Source organism: Pezoporus flaviventris, unplaced genomic scaffold (genome assembly GCF_033815535.1).
Source record: "Pezoporus flaviventris isolate CSIRO_AGI_PZ_B2104156 unplaced genomic scaffold, CSIRO_AGI_Pfla_v1 ptg000213l, whole genome shotgun sequence".
In the NCBI taxonomy this organism is placed as follows: Eukaryota; Metazoa; Chordata; class Aves; order Psittaciformes; family Psittacidae; genus Pezoporus; species Pezoporus flaviventris.
In genome coordinates, this window is record NW_026892761.1 from 397,882 (window position 1) to 418,545 (window position 20,664).

General features: G+C 53.1%; 1 protein-coding gene across 3 annotated transcripts in view; it reads left to right on the top strand.

Annotated features, from left to right (window-relative positions):
* Positions 1-20,664, top strand: part of CDH22 (cadherin 22) — a 50,905-nt gene that overhangs the window by 19,411 nt on the left and 10,830 nt on the right. For all 3 annotated transcript variants that reach the window (XM_061441930.1, XM_061441932.1, XM_061441931.1), the window contains 4 exons: positions 4,998-5,165; positions 5,714-5,901; positions 6,675-6,928; positions 13,476-13,612. In XM_061441930.1, coding sequence (XP_061297914.1) covers positions 4,998-5,165; positions 5,714-5,901; positions 6,675-6,928; positions 13,476-13,612 — 747 coding nt within the window. The remainder of the gene's footprint in view (positions 1-4,997; positions 5,166-5,713; positions 5,902-6,674; positions 6,929-13,475; positions 13,613-20,664) is intronic.

A 20,664-nucleotide genomic window follows, 5' to 3' on the forward strand; every position in this document is an offset into this window, starting at 1 on the left:
ATTAATATTAAATGACAAAGGATTTAGCTCAAAAGAAGGGACAAAGGAAGAGCAAGTGTGCTGGCCCGTCCCTCAGAGCTCTGCAGGGGCCTCTCCTGGCTGCTGCCTCTGCTGTCATGGGCAAGGCTGATTCCAGCCGGGAACAAGCGCCTCCTCTCAGGGCAGTGGCAGTAGCTCCCTGGGACCTAAGGAACACAGTGGTTTGAAAAGGACTGGCCACCTGTTATGAATGGTCCTGCATTAAGAAACCTGCAGGCTGCAGCATCCCTCAGCCACAGCAGTTGCGCAGTTCTGCACCCCTCCAGTTAACTTTGCTGTTTAGCTTGGTGATGCTGATACATCCACGTTCCTTTTCTGGACCTCAGCTCTGTACCTTATTTGCTGAAGGGTCCTGAACCTTCCAGCAACCAGGGCAGATGAAGTGCTGGTTCTTGGGGCTAAGGTCCCACCTGCAGTGAGCTGCCCTCCTCCAGGATGTCTGCCTTAAGCAGTGCTCATGTCTGTGCAGATACATTGGTATTTCTAAATCCCTGCAGGCGAGGGCACGGGTGAGGGGGGGCACAGGTGAGGGGTCTCCACTCTGTTTGGCAAGTGCCTTCCCACCCCTGTGCTGGGGCAGAGATCTGTTTGCTTTAACTGACTGGGCTGCTGGGAGGAGTGAATCTGTTTTATCCAGCTGAACAGGAGGGGATGGAGAAGCCAGATCCAAACTCTTCTTAGGCATGAACAGTAAAAAGACACAAAAGGCAGGAAGATAAAACTTGTCATCATGAAGGTGGCATTTCCATCCTTGGAGATACTCAAAAGCTGACTGGACGTGGTCCTAGGTAATCTCATCTGCCTTTGAAGACTATCTGCTTTGAGCTGTAGTTGGACCAGGGGACTCCTGAGGATACAACCTCTCCATTAATTTCTTGGTTTATGCCTTGTAGCAGGAACATGTTTCTTCTGACTGCCCTCAGAGGGAAGTGGCCTTGTCCGGAGGTTCTTTGAAGATGTGGAGACGTCTGGGCTGGAAGTATCTGGGAACAGACCAAGGCCCATAATTATGGGGTTCCTGGAAGTCAGTTGCCTGCTGAATGCTTTGTCCTGCTTTGGTTTTATCACCCAAAGGGTGTCTGCAGTTTGAGCAGATTTGATGGTATTTATGTGCTGCAGTAAGCGTCCGCTTGCCTAGTAATTATACTGTTTAATCTGGATCATGCTAGAAAGTCACATGTACCTTGTACCAAAGGGTATGCCACCAGGCATCTCTATTATTCAACTATAACAGATGCTGACAAGACCTAGGGAGATGAGTCTGAGCTGGAGGTTGTTCTTGCTTTGTCAGCAGCATCTGGGAAGGACAAAGCTTGGCAGTTGTACTGGCTAGAGAGAAGGTGAATCTTGGGAGATGGTAAGGGCTTTTCCCTTCGTCCAGCAGTGGAGGTCCCTGTCTCTTGTGTCTCTGCGCTCTGAGGACAGGTCTGCCACCATCGCTTGATGCTGCTTTGCAGAGTTCTTGCGGGTCAGGTTTTGGGAGCAGAGGCTATGCTGCTCTAGGAGGTGGAACCAGGTGAGTTTGCTGCTGGTGGGTGTTCATGGCAGCACTCACAGTGCCATATTTAAGGAACTGGTGTGGAGTGTGTTTGGAGACCCTTGTTTGTCAGGGCCGCCGGGAAAGGATACGTGGTACCTCAGCCTAAAAGACAAAATAAGCTGACACTCAGGGCAGTACCTGGTGTGGCCCATGCAGCTTTAGGGGGAACAGCTTTCTTGGTGAAAAACCCACTGGGGTTCTTGGAGGCCTGGGACATGGGGCAGTTCCTCTGTGTCAGACTCTGCTTTTCCAGGATGGACTGGGCAATCAGCATCTTGGCAGGAGGTGGTTTCTGCTCACAGCCTGCACCCCAGCCAAAGGCAAGGATTTTGTCTGCCTTGTGCCACTAGAAGAACTGGAGCTGTTTGTCCTGCTCTGCACATGCCAAGTGGTGTGGATTTGCCTCCTGCTGGGACAGGTGACCTTGGAGGTGTTCTGGGAAGCGCCTGAGCACTTTCCTCCCATCTTGCATGGTGTATTATGAGCTATATCTTTACGAGCAGCTCAGTTAAGTCATTACAGCCTTGGTGAATGCATGAGCTTTTTCTCTCTCATCCCAATTCATCACTATTGTGCTGACATGAATCATTTTCATTATAAAATGCTTCAGACCCTGTTAATTAACAGAATTGCTTAAATTTCAATGAGATAGTGCTTACCCAGAAATAATGGGTTTGCATTCATAGTGGACTGACAGGAGAAGCCTGTGTGCATGACCAGCTGAGGCCAGCCTTGTGCAGCCTGGGGTGCTTGGGCAAGGCCAGTCCTGCCTGAGCTCAGGTGGGAGGTTGAGATTCTTGCTGGGGCTTGTGCCTGCAAACCTGTTCATCCCTCCCTTGGTGTGCTTCCTTGGTCCTTTGGATGACGTGGAGTTGGGACTGTGGTCAAACAGCTTCCCTTGAACAGAACTGTGATAAAGGAGCCAGTGCAGACCCTGGGCTCCATCACAGGGTGAACGCCTGCTGTCATCCTATGGAGGGGTTGGGATGCTCCCTACAGCACTTCTGCATTGCTCCGTGCTGCATGCCAGAGGCTGAGCAAGAGATGGGCTGAGAATGTGTGAACAGGCAGGTCCTGGAAGTGCTCAAGAGATGGTTGGTGAGACGGAGCCCTCCATGCATGTGACTGAAGGCAGTGGGAGTCCAGGTAATTACAGACTAAAATGATGGAGGGACAAGGGAAGCTGGGTGAAATTGTGTGTGGGAACTGCAAGGATCTGAAACAGTGGTTATGTCTCTAGAATAAATCCTAACAATGATAATCGTTGGGATAATTGCTAGTTTCAGGAAGCAAGGAGAGATAAATATCTCCAAAACAGTGTTGCCAGACCCTGCTGCACCTGCAATGTCATGCAAAGGGGAGGAAATTCCATCCTCCCGGCTCAGTGGTATTTCTGGCTGCTGTTGGGACACAGCACCAGGGGCTCCTGGGCATGAGCGGTCCACCCGCAGCCACGGGCAGCAGCGCACAGCATCACGCATGAGTGGGAAGCAGTGGCAGCTGGCTGGCACCCAGCCACCTCTTGCCTCCTTGCAGCCTGCTGGCACCCAGCTCTGCCCTCCGCTGTGCTCAGGCTGTGCTGGAGGCTTCTCCCAGTGTCTGCCTTGAGCCAGGCGGTTTGGGCAGCTGCGCTGCTCCGCCATCGCTTGCTCTGGAGCACCTCAGCAAATACAAGTTGTTGAGAGCAGGGGGGTGATCCCTTGGCAAGGGGGGAGCAAAGTGTTCCCTCAGTCTGGACCCTTCACTGCAGACCCGCATGGCACAGCCAGGCCACCCCCATCCCCTCCCGCGGCCTCCCTGGCACCAGGAAGGATTACTGGACACAGAAAGCAAAGATGGATTTTGCGGTTCACAGCAGGAGGAGGTAAAGCTGGTGGTTAAACAGAAACGCCTGGAAGAGAGCAATTACAGAAACACAAACCAGCCTCTAAGTCCGTGTTAAGAAACTGAGCTGGAGGGGATTTTAGGCTGATTCCTACTGTTCTGGGGTGCTGCTGGTACAGGAGAGTGGGAATGTGCCGCTAATAACCATGCCTGCGCTCATGTGTGCCCCTGGTGCCACCTCAGGGCAGAGCCTTTTCTTTCATTCTCAAAATATTTCTTCTCTGCTTTGTTTCAATGTAAATGAACCACTCCTGGGTGACAGGGGCAGTAGTAACTTTGCCATTCACAGCATTTTCGGGGGTTTACTACCCTTTGTTTCTTGTTTTACATTCCTTTACGTTTCAGTCCTAGTAATTTCCCCCCAGCCCAGATGAATAAAGAAGACCTATAAGCACTTTTTTAAGAGACTGAATTTCATACCGAGTACGAAGATACCACTCGTTTTTTGTTCAGCTTTACAGGCTCTAGTGCATCCTCTGGCACTGCATGAACATCATCTCTGGTCCCCTTAACGGAGGGGGACATTTGAAAATGAGGGGTTTTGCACAGACAGACTTTTGGAAATGCGGTGTCCCCGGTCAGACAGGGGCTCCCTGCAGGCGTGGTTGGGCCACAGAAGCCCATGAGATGGAGCTTGGGCAGGTTCTATTCTGCAGTAAGCCTGGCTTCTGCCAGAGCAGATGAGGGTAAGTGGCTGCTGCAGGTTTGTGCCAAAGGGGTTTGTGACTCAGCCTGGGCTTTTACACAGCCTTTCTGTGCAAGCCTTGAGGCTGGCCCCACTGCAGCCCCATATTGGGGTGAGTTCTTATGCTCCTGAGCCCACCAATCCTTCACCAGCCTCCCTGGAGAGACAAACCTCGTCCGAGCTGAAGTTTAACCCTGTCAGAGCTACTGCAATGGAAGCAGCAGTCAGAACCTTACATGCAACATGCCTGGGAATCCGTTGCAAAGACCTGCTGGAGTCAGGTTGGACCCGAGGCTATGACTGGGCTCTGGGGGATTTTCAGGATGTTTCTGCCTGGCTGACGAGCCCCTGGGCTTGTTCTTCTCTCCAGAGCCCTTCTCTTCCTTCAGTCAGCTTTTGCTTACATGATCTCTGTGAAGGCTGCAAAGGGTTTGCTCCCTTTTGCGCTGGGGTCCAGCAGATGTTCTTTGTTGTTGCCAGCAGTGTGCTCCTATGGCAAAGACAGCAGCAACACCTAGGGCTGTGGTAGGAAGAGCACCACCAGCAGTGGAGAGAGGTCACTTGTCCCTTCTGCTCAGCCCTGGTGAGATGATCCAAGTGCTGTGCCTGGTTCTGGGCTGCCAGATGTAAGAGTCATGGGCAAACCAGAGTGAGTCCAGGGAAGGGCCATGAAGACTGGTGAAGTATTGGAACATCTGGCATCTGCAGAGGCTGGGAAATCCAGCTGATCCTGTTTAGAGCTGGGGCTTGGACGGGGTAATCTCCGGCGGCCCCTTCCAGCCTCCCCCCATCTGTGTCTGCCGATGCTCTGCCACCTGCCCATGCTCACGCTGTCCTGCTCGTTTCCAGGTGTGATCCGCACAGCCGTGGCTGACCTGGACCGTGAGACGCAGGACCGGTACGAGGTGGTGATCCGTGCAACGGACATGGCGGGGCAGCTGGGTGGCCTGTCCGGATCCACCACAGTCACCATCGTTGTCACCGATGTTAATGACAACCCACCACGCTTCCCACAGAGTAAGTCCTGACAGCGGTGGGGGGGGAGCTCTGGTCCTGGTCCTGGTCCTGCCTGCTGGGGGTGGTGGGGCAGGCGCTCAGCTCCCAGCACAGCCTGGCACCTACCTGCAGGATCAGCAGCCTGGCCGCTCGTGCTGCTTGCAGGCAGTGCCAAGGTACTACAGCACACACTCCTTGCCTGGGTCTGAATGTGTCCCTGCCTGGCAGTGCGGTGGAGGGGCAGCTCCAATGGCAAATCTTGCAATAGTAAAGCTTGCAAAGAATCAGAGAACACCGATTGCAGAGCACTGTCCTTATGGAGAAATCAGCCCTTACTTCACCCAGCACCTTGAAATATCAGTGCTCCCCAGTTATCTTCCCTCAGCCCTTGTTTTTGGCTGGGGTATGTGTTTCTCCTGGTAGGGTGTTCTGGACTATAGGCACTGGTAGTCTGGGCAACCCTCGTAGTCCAAGGGTGCCCCCAGAGGGGCGTAAAGGGCTGTGTCGGGCTGGAGGCAGGGGGTGGTCAAAGGCAGAAGCAGTGACCCTGGTATCTCTTTCTGCTCCAGAGATGTATCAGTTCAGTGTTGTTGAAACTGCCCCTGTTGGCACAGCTATTGGGAGGGTGAAGGCAGAGGACTCAGACATCGGGGAGAACACGGATATGACTTACCAGGTGAAGGATGAGGAAGGAGTGGAGATGTTCAAAGTCACCACAGACGGCAATACCCAAGAGGCTGTCATCACAGTGCAGAAGGTGAGAGCTGAGGAAAGCTGGCTGGTTATGGAGGGCACAGATCTCTAGGAGGATCCTTTCCTTTGGGAGCTCTTGCTGCTACGTTTGAGTTGAAACGAATGGTCCTCTGCTCCTCAACTGCAGTAGCAGTTGAATTTTTGTGCTTGCAGATGCAGGGAGAGACCTGCCTCTGTTCTGCCTGGATGGCAAAGCGCAGACCTGTGCCTGGGAGGAGAGGCTGAACAGAAGCAGCAGGGCAGTGCCTGCTGGAGCCTGCCCAGGGCTCCCTGGGTGGTAGCGGAGGGAGCCCTGCATAGGTGAAGCTCTGTGTGCGGTTATAGAGGGGACTGCTGGCAGTTGTCACTGATAGCATCTGTGAGGGAAGAAATATGCTCACCCAATTCCTATTCTGACCAACAGCGCTTTGACTGTATGTGGTTTTGGTGGCAAAAACAATCAAGCAAACACTTGATGCAGGCAAGGAAGAATGATTGTTCACCAAGGCCACTGCTTTCAGCTCGCATCCTCTGGGGAAATAATAGCAGGGTGATTAATGACCAAACCCCCCTGGCAGCACACACTGTGCTGTCTTCCCAGTGAATCCTGGCTGCCCGCAGCCTGGACACTGTGCTGGGGGGAGCAGGCTGGAGGCTTCCTCCTGCCCCCTCAGCGTGGGCACAGCAGGAGAGCTCGGGCTAGGGGAGTGGGTGGCTTTGATGGTGTCCCTGGTGTCTCTGGTGGTGGAAGGGGATCCCCTCAGCCTGGGTTTGGCTAACCCCCTCCTGCTGTCCCAGCCCCTCGACTATGAGTCGAAAAAGGTGCACACTGTTGTGCTGGAGGCCCTCAACAAGTTCGTGGACCCACGCTTCTTGGACCTGGGCACCTTTCGGGACCAGACCATCGTGCGGGTCTCAGTGCTGGACGTTGACGAGCCCCCCGAGTTCCGGCCCCCCTCCAACCTGATGGAGGTCCAGGAGGATGCACACATCGGCTCCATCGTGGGGGTGGTCACTGCCCTGGACCCAGACACCGCGAATCGTCCTGTCCGGTAAAGCAGCCTCCTAAACCCCAGTGGGCATAGGGTGACCTGCCAGGGATGCACATGGCCTGGGGGCCGAGGGAGGTGATGGCGGGGGGGCAGTGTGGCTGGCAAGTGACAAGGGCTGCACGCGTGGCCGAGCTTGTGGGTGTGCTGTGGGACAGGCATTGGCAGGTGAGTGGCAGTCTGTGTGCGGCGAGAGCAGGCATCTCACAGGTGACGGGAACGTCACTGCCAGTGATGGGTGTGTGAGTGGCAAGGGAGTGTCGGGGAGGGTGGCAGGGGGGTGACGGCACGCTCTTGCTGCTGACAGTGAGGTGTCTGACACAGTGGATGCCTGACACAGCCAGGGAAGGAACCAGCAATGGCAGGAGGCAGTGATGGAGGGTGACAAATGAGGTGAGGCTTGGGAGGTGCAGAGCCACAGCTTTGCTGCGTGTGCTTGTGTGCGCATGTGTGCGCAGGGATCAAAGATCAGAGGAGTTTATATTTAGGCAGGGGACAGACTCCAGGCAGCAGCTTATCAGCAAAGGACATTTCCCGTTTCTATTTAATTTGTGACTAAAGAGATTGTTACCTTGTTAAATTGCTGCTACCTGAGGCACAAAGCAGTTTCTGGCTCTGCCAACTGGCCTGAGTCATGAGCAGTTGGGTTGGAAAACTGGTGTTCAGAAAACGCCCTCAATGTGTGGAAAGCATGGCCAGAGCGTGTGTTCTCGTGCCAGCGGCGCAGCTGCAGGCACGCTTCAAAGGGGCAGCAGTGCCTTTGCCTTTCAGAGCTCTGCAGGGAGCACATCCCAGGCAGTGGTAGACTGGGATGGAGGAGGACATGGCCAGGCAGGCCTCAGTTACAGTACTGATCCCTTTTAGTGATGTCCCCACATGGTTGCTTAGGGTGCTGAGGCTCCAGTGCCATGTAGCCATGGAGAACTCTCTTGTTCAAGGTGGGGTATGGGGTATCTCTTGATCTTCATGTAAATTAAGATTGAGACACTTTATAAAGCTCAGAAAAGAACTTACACTTGGCAAGCTGCCATCTACAGATGCTTGGCAGCTTGCGGAGAGTATTGTGTGTCAAGGCTAGGTGCTAGAAGTTGTCTTCAGGGTGAAAGTGAATGAGATCAGCCTTGGTGTGCACGTGTTGCAGCACTTCCAGTGGTCAGTGCTGTCTGTTGGATGTGTTCTCAAAGTACTTCTGCTCACCTTCTCATGTGGCTGCCCTCTTCATTCAGGCTACATATCTGCTTTCTTTGTGGCCTGCCCTGAGCACATGGTTGTTGGCTTGTGCTCTTCAGATGTGTGCAGTCTTTCTGCACATCTGTGTGTGTATACGTGTGCATGTGCTTTTTCACTTGACTATTTCTAGCAGTGCTACAGAACATAGATTTTATTTTCTGATCTGTAATTGTAGGAAAGGGGCCTTAGGGACAGAACTATTCATATTCTCGTTTTCTCTTGTTCTTTGTGCTGCTTCCCTATGGAGCTTGTTGCATTGTTTGCAGACAGAACAAAAGAAAGCGGTGGAGGGAGTCTTTCTACTGCTGTGCAGAAGGTGGTGGGGACTCAGAGCAGACAGAGGCAGACTCAAGTACTCCTTAGGAACAAGAGGGTTAGAGCCCAAACCTTGCTATGTGATTGTGTCTCTTACAGTGTGCTTAGTGCCAGTCAAGGCAATGCCTCAAGCTCAGGCACAAGGGCCCAGCCAGCAGGACTCTCAGGCATCTGCTGCAGCTTGGGAATTGCAGTGTGTTTTCCCGTGTCAGGCCTGATACATTCAAATATGTGTCCTCCCTCCAGCTATCCGCAGGCAGGTAGCTCATCCTGCATCCCCCGTGCTCCCCTGTGGCACTCGGGCTCTATCCATCCACCTCTTCACTCCTCTCTGTTCTTGCCGTGCGTCTCCTCACTCCACTGCCCGCTGTCACGAGCAGCGGCAGCTCCATGCCTTGCGGTGCTCCCCTGTGCTTGCTGGGGTGCAGGTGGGTGACCATTCTCTGCCATTTCAACATGGACTAAGTGGAGATGCAGGTTTATATCGGTCGCACTGACATGGCACCCGTGCAGAAGGAAGATGCTGTTGGATCTCTCCTGCTTTCCTGCCCTCTGGCTAGCTCAGCAATTTAATAACATATTTTGCCATGTAGGCAGCTGTTCACAGCTTCAGAATGATGCAGGAACATTGATGCAGGCATCCTGCAGCACCCTGCCAGGATGTGACACTAACCCGTCAGCAGGAGACTGCAGTAAGTCACCTCACATTTCAAGTGTTCTACTCCAAAGTACAGTCACAAGAAGTCAGCACTTGTACTTCACCTCTGATACATTAGAGAGCAACCGGTCCTGACAGCATGACCAGTATTTGATCCTTGGCTCCTTGAAGTTAGAATGAACCCTTTCAAGTTGCTGCAGTTCAGTGGATCCCTTTAACTTCCTGATCGTCATCTGCCAGAGGTGGGAGCAAAGACGTGGCTGTGTTTCTGCAGTGGCTGCTCTCTCTCAGACTCTGATGCATGTGTTGGCTCTGCCCCGTAAACAGGGGAGAGCCACAACCTTCTGTCATTGCAAGACACGCTCTCCCCTTGAGTCAGGAAAGAGCAAGGATTGCCAAAGACAGCAGAGCAGAAATCAGCTCTGTCAGTGTTTCCAGGTCATGCTGACACCAGGCTGCCAATAATGAGGTTTGGGAAGTATTTTTAGCCAAATGGGAAAAGAGATGCCTTTGGCTCTTTGTTTCCATCCTGGGCCAGCACAGCAGGGCTACTGCTGCACCACCTGGCCTGAAGCAGCTGCTGGAGACACGTTTCAGCCTGTTGCTCCCCTCCTGGTGATCTGCTTGTCCCACAAGGATGAAGACGCTTCATATGAGAGCAGACCCCTTCCACACAAGCCAGGCTTGTCCCTGAGACGCTGCTCGCTGCCCCATCTGGCTGCATCTGGATGTAGAGCCCCTGGCAGCCGCTTACCCAGATGGGAGGAAAGCTGGGGCTCAGGGTGTCCAGGGAGCACCCCACTGCTCTGGGCATGTTTGTCCCCAGCTTGTGGCTGCTCAGAGGGGGACTCGCTCCCTGCGGCACCAGGGCTGTGAAGCAGGGAGCGATGCACAAGTGCTGCATCTTGTGGGAACACAGAAACCCTCCGTGGTAGAGGCAGGAAATGCCTTTCTAAAGGGCTAGTGCTTTTTATTTTATTCCATCCTTGTTTGTTGCCTAACAAAAGCTGGAACCGCTCTCTTTCAGAAGGAATTTAGCTTCCAGTTGGCTTTTTTGTCTTTAGCTGTACATTTCCTGGGTGTACTGCATTTTTTCTCAGCTAAGCCGTTGTATGAGGTAATACAATGATAGACTGTCTGTGTATGTGAGCTTGTTTGTATGGGAGCCTTTTGTTTTTCTCTCTGCAGTGGGAGCCTGTGCTTTGATTGTGTGCAGTCCAGGCTTTATCAGCACTGGAAAGACGTTGCTTAGGATTTAAGGTTCTTGGAGATATTCTTGTTTGGCATTCACCAAATCCGGACACATGTGTTGGACATGGGCATTTTGTAGACTCCAACAGCACAGCAAGAACTACAACCTGCTTCAACACAAAAGGGAGAGGAGGAAAAAACCAAACACAACAAAAAGCTTTTCACACTGTGTTTGAAAAGCTCCCTGTTAACAAAACACATGGCATAAAATGTGCTCCTTATTGCATTTGGGGGGGGAGAAGTGAAACAAACTGCTTGAGAAATGCATTCACAAAAAAGATGAGCACCGAGAAAGCTGTCTAAATTAAATAGTCACTTGTAACATCCAAACCAACAGGCAGTGCCAGCAGGAAGAGAGGAAAATGGATTACAAGGTCTGCATCCCAATCAGAACTGGGCAATGCAGCTCCAGATACGAAGCACCAGGCAGCTTTAGGAGGAACAAACATATGTCCTATTTCTGAGTACCTGGAGGACCCAGGGGTTAATCACTACCTCTTTCTAGGTGAGAAGCACTGTTTGAGTTCAGTGGGATGGGTGAATATGAAGCTGGACGACCAGAAGTGGAGAGGCTTGTGATGGTCAGCACAGACTTGAGTAGGTAAAGATCATACTGCACAGTGATGTAAACTGAGCGCAGTGCCAGCCTCTCACTCTGCCTTCTCTAGAACCTGAGCTCTCTGGAGTCTGTCCTGTGTAGAGCAGCGTGGATTGGTTGTTCTGCAGGTCTGAGCCTGTTATGGCTGTGGCTTTGGGGGGAGGGTGGACATCCCTGTGCACCTCAGTCCCCAGCTCCTCAAGCTCCAGAGCCTCCACAGCACTTTGTGCAGATGGGGAGCTCCTGGACTAACCACCTCCAAAGTCCCAGCGTGTAGAAGCAGGCTCAGCCCTGCTCTCATGGCGATGCAGACAATGCTAGCGCAGCGTTGCGAAGGTGACAGCTCTCTGTACTGGTGGTGACAAAGGGACCAGATTTGCGGTTTGGTTTGTGCCCTGCCAGGGCCATGGGCAGTCAGTCCTCAGCAGGCAATTAGGAAGTGACAGAAGACAACCTCAGCAGCAAAACAATTAGAAGCATAAGAAAAGGTTACCAGTGGCATGACACAGAGCACTCCCCTACCAGCCTCCTGCCCTCTGGCCATGCAGGCAGCCACTCTCAGATGTTTCCAGGCTCAGTGATGTCTCCCATCGCTGTTTTTTTTGTGTGCAGCTATTTTTTCCAGACATTTCTGTTTATGCAGCAATGACATGAGTGTGAACAAAACAGGCATGTGCTTACCCGAGAAGCAAGGAAGGCATATGGAGAGTGAAGTGCTATCCTGAACTCTAACAGTATTAAAAAGTGGAATGGAGGACAGTGTGGAATGGATCAGGTGATGTGGGAGAACAGTGGAAGCAGTTACGCTATTGGAAAGATATTGGGTATTGTCATCCCCATTTCTGCTCCTCCTTCCAGCAGCACGGTGGACTGATGTGTACAAGCCAGAGTGGCCAGACCTTTCCCTTTGTAGTGGGTGAGAAGAGTAGATGAGAGGCTGCAGTACCTGCCAAAACAGGTACTGTCCCTTCTGGAGCTGCCTACCTGCCTGCAGAGGCAGTTTCCAGCTGGGAGTTGGAGCAGAAAATGCAGGATGGCTAGGAAGTCCCTGGCAGTTGGTTCAGAGGTGCCTAGGCTTGTAGCTGGCTTTGGGTGGCAGATTCCCATTGCCTCTAGATGCGAGAAGGGGGGAAGAAGTCAGACACATAGGTGTAGAACACGTGAAATTGTGCATGTGCCCAGACACAATTTCCATAGTGATTTTAACTTAACTACAAGCGAGTGCTGTTGTATTTTCTCCTCCCTGTGTCTGAAAGGGAGAGTGCTGTAATCTGGGTCTGTATAACACTTTAAATAGCGTAGAAATGCCTTTGTATGTGCCTCCAGCAGAGATGGAGCTGCCTGGCTGGGGGGATAGGTGCCCTCAGGGAGGCATTCTCATCTGCAGCTAGTTTCCCCCCAGGGCACAGAAAGGCACTGAGGTCATCAGTGCCTCTGTAGAGCAGTGGTCCTTGCATGCAGGTGAGCTGGTTGGTGTTCCTCAGCTGCAAGCCATATGGATGATAGAAACACAGGCTGCAGCTGGACTGTGTCAGGTGAGGTGCAAGCACTAGGAAGCTGCCTGCAGCATGCCTCCACTTTCCTGGACGTGCTTCGAGCCTAGAGCTGTCCTGCTCTGCTCCCCTTGTCTGATGTGGCCTCTCAGTACTGTCCTGTCTTGTTGGCTTTCCAGCTTGCTTTGTCCATAAATTTATCTTCCCTCTATTGTTAGACAAGTGACTGAAGGCTTTAATTTATTCACAGTCCTCCTTTTGATAATCTATCCTTTGTACTCTTTGCTGTCTTGTATTATCTAATTCTGTAAAGTGCTCTGGGATGCAGTGTGTGTGAAAGATGCTATACACAATAACATTATGCTGTATTGTTTGCAGTTTGATGGGCCTTCTGGGTTTCGAATTCTGATTGCAGAGGTGGTGGTTGTTATTTGTGCACAATCAGGTGTGTGCTCATTGGAGAGGGGATGGGAAGGGAAGTCCGATCCAGCTGAGGCCCTCAAGCACAACCTCAGCCTACCTGTGTGCTGCTGTGCTGTCCTCCAGGTCTCTCACTTGGGTGGGTGCTGTGGCAGGATCAGGAGGGAGGGTGGGAGGTGAGGTGGGCTCCTCAAGCCAGGGTGGCCTCCTCTGGTCTGGGTTGATGTTTCTCCTGAACCTGTAGTTCAGAAGCTTTCCTGAGTAATGAGTGGAGTTACAGGCCATAACTTTTATATCGCTCTGTCTATGCTGAGCAAAATGTTCCCATCTGAGTGGGTTTTTCCGCTTGTCCACAGTTTGTGCTTAGTTCTACTTCATGCACCGAAAGCCACACTTTAATTTGCTTGAGAGCTCTGGGCTTGCAACCTGGTAAAGCCATGGCTCTTGTGCACCATGCTGCAGCAGAGGAAGAGTGACAGTGGTGATAGAGCTGCTTGTGTTAGATCCCTGTTCTCCTGGGGCTGATGGCAAGTTTGGGCTTGGCACTTCCAGCTGTTCACGGTTTCCCCTTTTGCCTGGTCTCAGGTACGCCATCGACCGCAGCACGGATGCAGAGAGGATCTTTGACATTGATGCCAACACAGGTGCCATTGTGACAGGAAAGGTCCTGGACCGGGAGACGGCAGGGTGGCACAACATCACTGTCCTGGCGATGGAAGCAGGTGAGGTGGGAGCGCTGTGTGGAGCAGACAGTCTGTGCTGGGCCAGAGCGGAGCAGAGGTCCGTGGAGGTGACCAGGATGCAAGTGTTAGTTAATGCTGAGGTAATAAATAAATGCAGCAGCACCGAGACTGACATCTCCCTAGACAACCTAAAAATACTCTTCCTGACTCGAGCGCTAATAAGGGAGCGGGGTCGAATAGTATATTTGATGAACTCTAATCAAATCTGTGTTATCTGTGCGCCGGCTCTGCCAGTCATCCAGTGCAGCTTGCTCCCTGCGCTCACCTCCAAGCGGCGCTGGGGCTCCCGGGGGGGCTGTGTTCAAGTCACCTGCATCCGCCACGTGCTGGGGTGATGCCCCGTCAACTGGAGCCCTGTGGCACAGATGGCTTCTGCTGGGCGCTCACAGCGGGTGGGATTTGCAGCCTATACCTGCACATCATGTTTGTGGCTCTGGGTGCCCCCCCGCCTGCTGTGTGGCTCCAGGCTTGGCAAGGCACAGTGAGGAGTGGATGGGAGGTCCCGGCACTGAAGCAGTGGAAAGGGGCTAGAGGAGCAATGTTCTGAGACCCTGCGCTGGGAATAGGGGGCAGTGATGCTGCCAGAGTTGGTACTGCCAGGCTGCTGTGGCTCTGGCTGCAGTGCTTGGCCTCATCCTGCAGCCCACCAGGAAGAACTTCAGGCAGAGGATGAGGTGAAGCTTTCTGTCTTTTCTGCAATTAGCTTCTTTCTGCCCCTCCCATGAGAGGCCTGGTGATGGGCTCTTCCTTCCCTGAGGCCGTGCAATCCTTTAGCCTGTGTTTACAGCAACTGCTAAACCTACTCCCACCCAGCTGGGAAAGCCGGGAGGGAGCATCTCAGTGGCTCGGGGGGTTTTGTCAGTTTATCTTCCCTCTGTGATGGGGGTGGTGGAGCCCAGCATGGACGCTTCCAGCAGAAGTTCTGTTTGTCTTTTCTTCTCCAGTTCAGAAAGAAAAGAACAAACCTGGGTCCTGCTGCTCAAAGGAGCTCTGAATAGACTCCTTTTGAGGAATGAAAACAAAATAATAGCATCAAAGAGCAGGCTTTGCTTCCCCCCAGGGGTTTTGCTGGGGTAGGAAGCTGCTCCGGGCATCCTGCTGCCCTCCACTGAGTTTGCACAGTGCCTTGGCTCATGGGCCCTGCAGGTCCCGTGTGTGATGGTGCATCTGGCCCCTTGCACCCTACAGAGATGCTCTGTCTTACTCCTTAAGCCTGCAGATGGAGAAAGGGCTTCATCGAGTCACTGTGCTGGGAAGCACAGTAGGAAGCAGAAAGGCATTGCTGTAGTCTTCGAAGTTCTCCACATTTTGGACACAGCAGTGGCCAGGGCACTGGCACCTGCAGTGCTTTGCCACCCCACAGCTGCAAAGCACCTTCTGACATCTGCAAAAGTGCGCCAAGACCTGTCTGTCTGCAGGCAGGAGCCTTCCCCAGGCTTTGCTCCAAGAGACCCCTCAAGAGTTCTGGTGGCTCTTTCTTTGCTTGTTCTTGAGCAGGAAAATGCTGCTCAAATTCAAGGAGTTGGGTCAGGCCTTGGCTCGAGGCAGAGATTGGTTCCTGCTGCCCTGCCATGGTAATCATCTGCCCTGGCTGGGCAAGGACCCAGGCCCTGCTGTCCTAGGAGAGGAAGGGGACTGCATGTCCCAAGCCCCTCTCTGTGCTGATGCTTTGCGCCTCTGGCCAGGGTGACCCCTGTGCTGTCGGGCTGTGGTGCTGTCATGAGACCTGCCCAGCATCAGGCAGCAATGGGCAGGCAAGGAGGGGACCACAGCGTTGCAGCACAACTCAGCATCCAGAGGAAACACGAGGTGACAAGAATCAGAAGGACAATATTTACACACAGTGGCTGGGATTTCAGAACAAGTCAGTAAATGCTGCAGCTCCCCTCCGGCAGGGAAGCCTGTCGTGCTGGATCGCTTCAAAAGCCAGCGAGACTCTTCAGCGCTCTGACTTCTCCTGTGGTGAGCTCTGACTCATCCATTTTAACTGCCCAGACGTTCCTCCCACTGACATTATCCTTAACGTTTTGTAATCATGAATTATTAATGACTGATATTGAATTTAAAGTACAATTTATGTCTGAATCCTCTGGTGGAAAGGGCAGTTGTAAAGGTGCAGCTGCCCAAGTGATGGAGCGGGGTTTTGGAGCAGGGCTCAGCGCGGAGTGGACACGGGGCTGGCGGAACCGCTGGCGTTGGCGTGTCCGCTGGTGTGTCCGGCGCGGCAGTGCCTAACACACGGTGTCTGGGGCTGGGGGGCTGGCGGGGCCCTGCGCGTGCTTGCCATGGGTGTGCAGGTTGCGGCTGGCTGCCACAGGCTCTGCTGCAAGGCCAGGCAGGACGTTAGCAGCTCCGGCAGAGGCAGGTGGTAAAATATCCTTCCTCTTTCCTTGCTGAGATGTGAGCTTTGCAGAAGGAATGAGGTGAAGCTGGTAGGTTCACTCCATTCCTGCCTACTCAATTCCTGTGGGGCTGTGCCCTCTCAATTCCCACGGCGCACCTTGCATGGGGCATGTTGCACCAAGGTTTTGTCTCCCTGCAACCTCCTCAAGCTGCTTGCCCTGTCAGCTGGCAGGACTGTCTGGAGAAGGGTTTAGCAAATGGCAGCTGATGGAAAGCTTGCCCGCAGGCAGCCTGTCTGTTAGGTTTGAGCAGCCTTGGAGAGCCCTGCCTGGGACCTGGTGCTGCTGCAGCAGAGGCCGTCTCCAGGGTGCATGCCCCACCAACACACAACCAGAGAGCATGTGTGCATCTAAGGAGCAGTACTAAGAAGCTGCAGAAGGTGTCTGGCTGTAGCTATGAGGTCGCTGGGCTGGGGGCTGCAGGCAGGATGAGGAACAGGTCCCCCCCTGGGACAGGCACTCCCGAGCGTGAGCTTCCTCGGTGGCTTGTGACCAGCATTATGCTTGGCCTCGAGACGTGGCAGCCAGCAGGAAGCATGGGGCTGTTCAGCCAATCTGGCTGGGACCAGGCCAAGCATTCCCAAGATAAATCTTCATCTCCCTTGCAAGCTGTTTACCTTCCTTGGGCTAATATTAGTGATTCTCTTCCTGTTTTCATCTTTGCTCATGTAAAATGATGAGGCTTTGACTGCTGTGTCCACTGCTGGTAATTGAGATGATAAATCTTCCTGCTGGAGTCTGGCTTTAATCAGAGCATTGTGTTTGGATGCGATTTAATGACTCTCATGCTGCTGAGTTTGGGCAGGACTCCGGAGAGGTGAGAGCCATTTATATGTCACTTGGCTTAACTGCTGCTTCCACTTTGCTTCCCCTCAGCTGGGAGTCACGTTTTCAGCTCCAGCCTCTGATGTAGCTGGTGTGTCCGAGGAGTGGTACTCCTGGCATGCCCCTGCTTTGTCCTTGCCATCGGAGTTGGGCTTTGCAGGCAACTGCGCCCACATCTCCAAAACCACCCTGTGCTTCACAGCCATGGCGTGAGTGCTGGGGAGCAGAACGGCCCATCGCAGCCTTCCATTCTGCACTTTGTTCTCTCAGTTTGCCAAGATAGCAAGAAATAAATTCCACCCCTGCCTCTTCTTCCCTGCTAACGTGAACATTTTCAATTCAGTGCTGTACCAGTGTGGTCTCGATGCAGAAGAGAGCAGGTCGCATGCTGTGCACAGCAGCGTCCATGAACTGTTTCCACAGGTGCTGCAGCCCCAGGCTGCAGCCCGCAGTGCATTGGGCTTTACTCAACCTGTGCCTCAGAGCCAGGAAAGCTGCAGAGTGCCTTTCTGTGTGTGATGTCGCTGCATGGCCATGTGTGCAGGCAGGAGGGCAACTGCATGTGTGCCTCAGCAATGGTTGAGTTTGGGGCTTCACAGCAGAGGTCTGGGTGTAAAAATGCAAAGTGTTTTAGGTGAGTTTGCATAAGGGTCTGGTGGGGTAAGGACCAGATCCCAGTGTAGCAGTAACAGCAGGTCTCCTCTTTTCCTGCCATGGCAGGGGTGGCCAAGGATCTCAGCAACCCCTTCCCATCACTGCGCGCTCTGCTGCAAAGCTTTCAGCATTTGAGAGTAGCTTCCTGGGGGAGGTCGGTGTTGGTCCTGCAGAACCCAGGGAGAGGGCATGCTGCTGATGTTCTGCATCCAAATATTTTACACAACAATATTGTCCTGTTCAGATTACTCTCGTGCTCAGTTAACTTAAGAAAAACCACTTTGGGATGTGGCTGCAGGTTCAGCTGGTCTGTTTCAGTCTGCCTGTAGCACTGAGGCAAGTGCCACTGCTGAGCATGGGAGCAATGGGTGGCAGAGCTCCATCCCCTGCCCCAGCAGGCTCCAGCGGCTCCGAAATAATTCAGCCTGTGTTGGCAAAGGCAGCTGCCAGTCCTCAGCCTGAAGCTCCCGTAGTGCATAGTGCACTGCTGTGCTTCCAGCATTTCCCCCTTCTTCTGTGTATTTTCCATGTCTCTTTCAGATTAATAGCATTCCAGCTCCTGAAGGAAATGCAGAAAAATGGCATGTTTAATTTTAATTTAGGAAAGCGTTTAGGTAGCAGCCTAGTTTCCTCACTGCTGTCAATCAGGTTTTCTCAAGGCTGACATCAATTAGTTTAAAAATATTGAATGTAATTTTGCCTGACACAACATATTGCAGCCACTGCAAAATATAATTTATTTTAGAAGAAGAAATAATTAAACTAATTTGCATGTCAGTCAGCTGAGCTGGGATACGGAGGAGAGGTGCTGCAAGGGAAGGTGACTGGTTTTCCTCTCCCGTCGCACTTGGCCTGGCCCGTGCAGCCTCCACTGCACACTGGCCGCGCGCTGCATGCAGAGCCCTTCCAGGGTGTGTTTCTGTGCCATCCTGTGGCCCCTGTCCACCCAGGACATGAATCTCTGTGTGCTGCAGCATGTGAAGAGGTGCGTGCACACAACTGGTGTGCGCGTAGAGGAAGCTTTTGGCCTTGCACATCATGCCTTTCATCACAGGCGTACTCCAACAGTCTGAATTGCGCTTCTGACCATCATAAAATCAGTTTATGCCACATAGTTACAGAAAGCACCTCTCAGATGCTTTGGAGTTAACTTTTCTCAAATACATCTAACCATATTTTATATTTTCCACCCATAAATCCAGGTACTGCCTCAAAGGAAAGGGGGAAGTTGATAAGTAAAGCATTTGAGGAACCTTCAAATAGATTACAGTCCAGCCAAAATAAGAAGAAGCCGATGTGTGCTTCACTGAAAGAGTAGAAAATCATGCAGTGATTGCATTTTTAGCCTTGATGTTCCTGGAGATGGCGAATTTTAACCCTGTCACTGAGCCACGAGTAAGTGTGAACCTCAGGGTTCAGCAGCTTCAGAAGGGGCAAAAGGAGAGAGGGTTTATGACAGGACAGCCGTGCTTCAAGCTGTGCTCAGGGCAGCAGGATGTTAGTTATGGCTCTGGCAGAGGGGGTCGGTGTGGGTCCTTGGCACATAGATGACCCCACTCATGTGCGTGCCATAAACCATTCCTGGCAGCTGCTCACTGATGATGGGGATGGGGCTAGGCCTATGGGTACGTCAAGCTCTAAAAGTACTGGCCCTCCTGATGGGGCTGTGAGAGGTCTTGAAGGGAAGTGGCTGTGCTCAGGCTCACCCAGAGTCCAGCTTGACCCCACAGAGCCCCCGTGGATGTGCCATGCCGAGAGGTCCTGGGGAGACTCGGCAGCACTGGGATCTGCTCCCGCTCACAGCTTGGGCACTCTGGAACTGCTCCTCCCGGTTGTGCGTAGGAAGGGAAAGAGATGGGGTCCTCCCTGCTCTTTTTGCCTTTCCTAATCGTTCTCTCAGCAGTGCCTCCAGGGCAATGCCAGCCTGCTCAGAGCTGAGCAGCGGGGATGGCTGTCCGTCTGCCTGCAGGCTGGGGAGGGGGTGATGAGATGCTGTTGTCCTCCTTACAGGAACTGAGCCCTTTTTCCTCCTCATCTGTGGCGCCGTGGCCATCAGGCGCATCTCCTCCACCTCCCCCGGATCCCTTCCCACCCCGCTGCCTCCCCCTTGCTCTCTCCCTGAAAGCAATTGCAGTTTACTTCACTGCACCAACATGCCTTTTAAAATAACACATAGTTCCAGGCTTTTAGTCACGACTTCTGCCTCCCTCCTCCAAATCTAATCACTAGAGCAGCTGGTCTGGGTGAGAGGGAGTGATAACGTGAGAACAGGGTGAAGGCAGCTCAGGGGAGGGGGCTTAGGTTCCTGGCTAATTATGGAGCAGCACTAAATCTCCTCTCCCCTGGGCTCTCCCCCACCTGATCTGGGGGGGGCAGCATTAATTTCATAGGCAAACAGGCAGCAGAGCTGCTGCCTGAGCGAGGGGAGAGGCATCAGGTCTGTCACAGTTGCAACCTCTGGGTAAAACAAAGGAGATGGGGTATGAGGGAGTTCTCATTTCTGGAAGTGCATGAGGTGCTTCAGAAAACATTAGGCTCTCCAGAGTGATTTATAACCTTACAGCCGAGGGCTCAATGTACCTTTGCAGCGCGTGCCTGCGCTGGAGCAGCACTGCAGTGAATGGAGCTGTAGATGCAATCCCTGTCCCGTGTGCCAAGAGCAGCACCAGTGGGCGCAGCTCTGGCCCAGCAGCTCCATGCCCCAGGAGAGGGGAGATCCGGCTGCGGCCCCTGGGCTGGTGAGTGTGGGGTGCCCTTGGTCTTGCTGCATGAGCCCCCCGGCACCAGCTGGCAAACGGTGGCGGGCTCAGTGCAAGCTGCTGATGGCAACGCAAGAACGGGTGTCAATGTGCAAGGCTCCGTCCCAGGGCAGGAGCCTCCTGCCCTGACAGGCAGCGTTCGCCCCCAGGTCACTACCATGTGCTGGAGGTGCTCATGCCACGTCTGATCACTGCCCTGTGCTCTTGGTTGATCCTAGGTCTTTCCTATCCCAGCTCTGCTCACTCACCTGTCAGCTGCTGCTGCTAACCCCTGGGCTGTCAAGGTCAGGATCCAGTCAGGGTGCGATGCCCTCACACCTGGGTTTGCTCAGCCTTTCCAGGGTAGATCAGACCAACAGCAGTATTTTGGGAGTCCTTGTTGCTCGGCACA